The sequence below is a fragment of the Corythoichthys intestinalis genome, chromosome 6, assembly GCF_030265065.1.
Source record: "Corythoichthys intestinalis isolate RoL2023-P3 chromosome 6, ASM3026506v1, whole genome shotgun sequence".
Classification (NCBI taxonomy): Eukaryota; Metazoa; Chordata; class Actinopteri; order Syngnathiformes; family Syngnathidae; genus Corythoichthys; species Corythoichthys intestinalis.
This window is the reverse complement of record NC_080400.1, coordinates 52130468-52133410: the sequence shown is the minus strand read 5'-3', so window position 1 is coordinate 52133410 and position 2943 is coordinate 52130468. Positions and strand designations below refer to the sequence as shown.

Genomic DNA, 2943 nt, shown 5'->3' with positions numbered 1-2943 from the left:
GACGAAATTGTACAGAAAATCAGAGAGATGCCTCTCTCTGCGAAGACTGTCAAAGACAACCATAAAAATGGCAGAAAATATCACAAAACAGCAAATCAAAGACATCAATTCAGCAGCAGCGTACTCAATCGCCTGTGATGAGTCCAAAGACAAAACGGACATTGAACAAATAGCGCTGTTCTTCCGATATGTGAATTCTGCTGGACCACAGGAAGAAATGGTTGAGCTGATACCACTAAAATGCCAGACACGGGGGGAGGACATCTGTGAGGCTGTGCTTGATTGTTTACGAGCCAAAGAAATAAAAACAACCCACCTCGTGTCGGTGGCTACCGATGAGGCACCGAGTATGACTGGAGCGCACAGGGGCTTTGTGGCTTTGCTGCAGAAATCATTGGATAGAAAGCTGCTGACTTTTCATTGCATCCTGCACCAAGAGGCATTGTGCGCGCAAAGTTTTCCTCCAGAATGCACAGAGGTCATGAATGTTGTTATTCAGATTGTCAATAAAATAATGGCAAAAGGTTTAAATCACCGCCAGTTCCGTTCATTACTGGATGAGGTGGAGAGCGCATACTCTGATCTCCTGCTGCATAACAGAGTCCGGTGGCTGTCCAGAGGAGAGGTGCTGAAACGTTTTGCTGCATGTCTGGGAGAGGTGAAAACTTTCATGAGCAGCAAAGGGCTCACCTTTCCTGAGCTGGAACAGCCAGAGTGGCTGGAAAAACTCCACTTCATGGTGGACATGACAGCGAAACTAAACACGCTGAACACAACGCTTCAGGGGAGAGGAGGCACAGCGCTGCACATGCTGGAGGAGGTGTTGGCGTTTGAGCGCAAACTGACAGTTTTAGCCAGAGATTTACAGAGAGGCACACTGTCTCACTTCCCCTCTTTAAGGGAGTTCAAACAAGCTCACGGAGTGATCAATTCAGAGTATTTGCAGTCTGCAATCACCACAATGCAAGCGTCGTTTGGTAAACGATTCCGTGAGTTCAGAGAGGAAAAAAACACATTGTCCTTCCCCGTCACTCCCCTGACCATTGATCCATCCCTGCTAAACGTGAATGCATTTGCAGGTGTAAGTCAACCTGCTCTGGAGCTGGAGCTGGCTGACATAGCTGACAAAGACATTTGGGTGTCCAAATTCAAACGCTTGACAGAGGACCTTGAAGATGTTGCCCGTCAGAAGGCCACTCTTGCTCAGAATCACAAATGGAGTGATATTGAGAACCTCCCGAGACCGGACAAACTCATATTTGAAACATGGAATGCCATCCCCGACACCTACACGAACATGAAGAAATATGCCTTTGGAGTCCTGTCGATCTTCGGATCCACATATGTATGTGAGCAGCTATTCTCCACCATGAACTGCATTAAAAACAAACACCGCTTACGGCTCACAGATGACAGCTTACAGTCCTGCGTAAAGATGAAAGTGACTTCGTACAGCCCCGATTTGCAGAAGCTGTGCGCAGAGGTTCAGGAGCAGAAGTCCCATTAACCAGGTAAAATAAATATTTATGCAGATATTTTGCAAATATTTAATTTTCATTGTTTAGTGACACAGTGCTTTTTCCCCCAATTTATTTTATATATTCAGGTCAAGGCTCCGCTGCATACTTTGAAAGCCCAAGGCGATATAAGGATGACGGCTCACGGATTTTTCCCTTTTGTTTGCTGCATGCACAATTTAAATTCAGCTTTTTAATTTATTCGAAAGAGACATTCAGACATTATTATTTTTTCAAGAATTCAAAATGTGTTCATTACATCGGTAAAATTTAATTTTCTCCGTAGCACTTCATAAGACATAACCACACTATAGTTGTTTATACAAAGTGTAAAGGTAAGAAAAAGCAATATATACAGTGTTATCTTCATTTTAGATAAGATAAATGGATATAAGGATGACGCCTCATGGCATTTTTCTGCTTTCGTTTGCTACATGGACAATTTAAATTCAGCTTTTTAATTTATTTGAAAGAGACATTCATTGTTATTATTTTTCAAGAATTCAAAATGTTCAAAATGTGTTCATTAAATGAATAAAATGTAATTTTCTCTGTAGCACGTGGATTTCATAAGAAACATGCTGCGGTAAAGTAGTAGAAGTTTTTTTGTTTCATTTTAGATATGCGGCTCCCAGTGTTTTCTTTTCCGTGGAAACCGGGTTCAAATGGCTCTTTCGGTGTCAAAGGTTGCCGACCGCTGACCTGGACTGTTCACTGCCCCTGGCCAACAATGTGAGCAGTCCACGATTGCTGACAACCACGGCAGTTGCTGCAATCGTTGTCACTATCACCACACTCTTCATTGTCACAGTTGTCCTTGCCGTATTCCTCTACCGCAAACGAAAAGAACAATCCCAGGACATTGAATTAGAAAAATAGTTCTATGTTTTTCATTTGTTAATGTTCGATAAGTGATTATCACAATTGTTGACATTGTTTGTTATGTTAAATCTTTTACCGCTATGGCATTTTGATTAAAATCTCACTTTACTCATGTGTTGAATCTATTAAACAAGTTCTATGTTATTTTTAGTACGTCAGTTGTCTTTTTCATACACTTCACACACTACATTTTACACACTACAAAACTAAAAGGTTACACTTGGGCAAAAAAGCACATTTTGTAAAGTAAAACATACACTTGATTTTAACACCTAATGGAAAACTGATCTTGATCCTGACTGATCATGAGTTACTGTAAAATAAATAAATACAGAAAAAAATTAATGAAAAAAAACTCGCGAGCAGTAGAAATTATGGAGTTCACCTTCAAATAAAACATATTTACAAACAAACACTGTAGTAAACCATAAAGACAGGTGATACAACACTACTTCAAAGCTTATATTCCTCCTTTGTGAAAAAGTAGTTCAATTAATAAAATTAAATCTTGACTTTAATCGTGTGCACCACACTGTCCCTCGGA

At 40.5% G+C, this 2943-nt stretch overlaps 1 protein-coding gene across 1 annotated transcript; it reads left to right on the top strand.

The window, feature by feature from the left end:
* The first annotated feature begins 454 nt into the window (after window positions 1–454).
* On the top strand, window positions 455–2504 carry LOC130917593 (general transcription factor II-I repeat domain-containing protein 2-like). The gene is made up of 2 exons (XM_057839171.1): window positions 455–1511; window positions 1607–2504. The coding sequence occupies exon 1, from the start codon at window positions 482–484 to the stop codon at window positions 1505–1507; it is 1026 nt and encodes a 341-aa protein (XP_057695154.1). The 5' UTR covers window positions 455–481; the 3' UTR covers window positions 1508–1511; window positions 1607–2504.
* Window positions 2505–2943: the final 439 nt, after the last annotated feature.

Bases quoted from the DNA above. Each gene is read 5' to 3' on its own strand.
- LOC130917593 (XM_057839171.1), top strand. From the start codon at position 482: ATGAATGTTGTTATTCAGATTGTCAATAAAATAATGGCAAAAGGTTTA.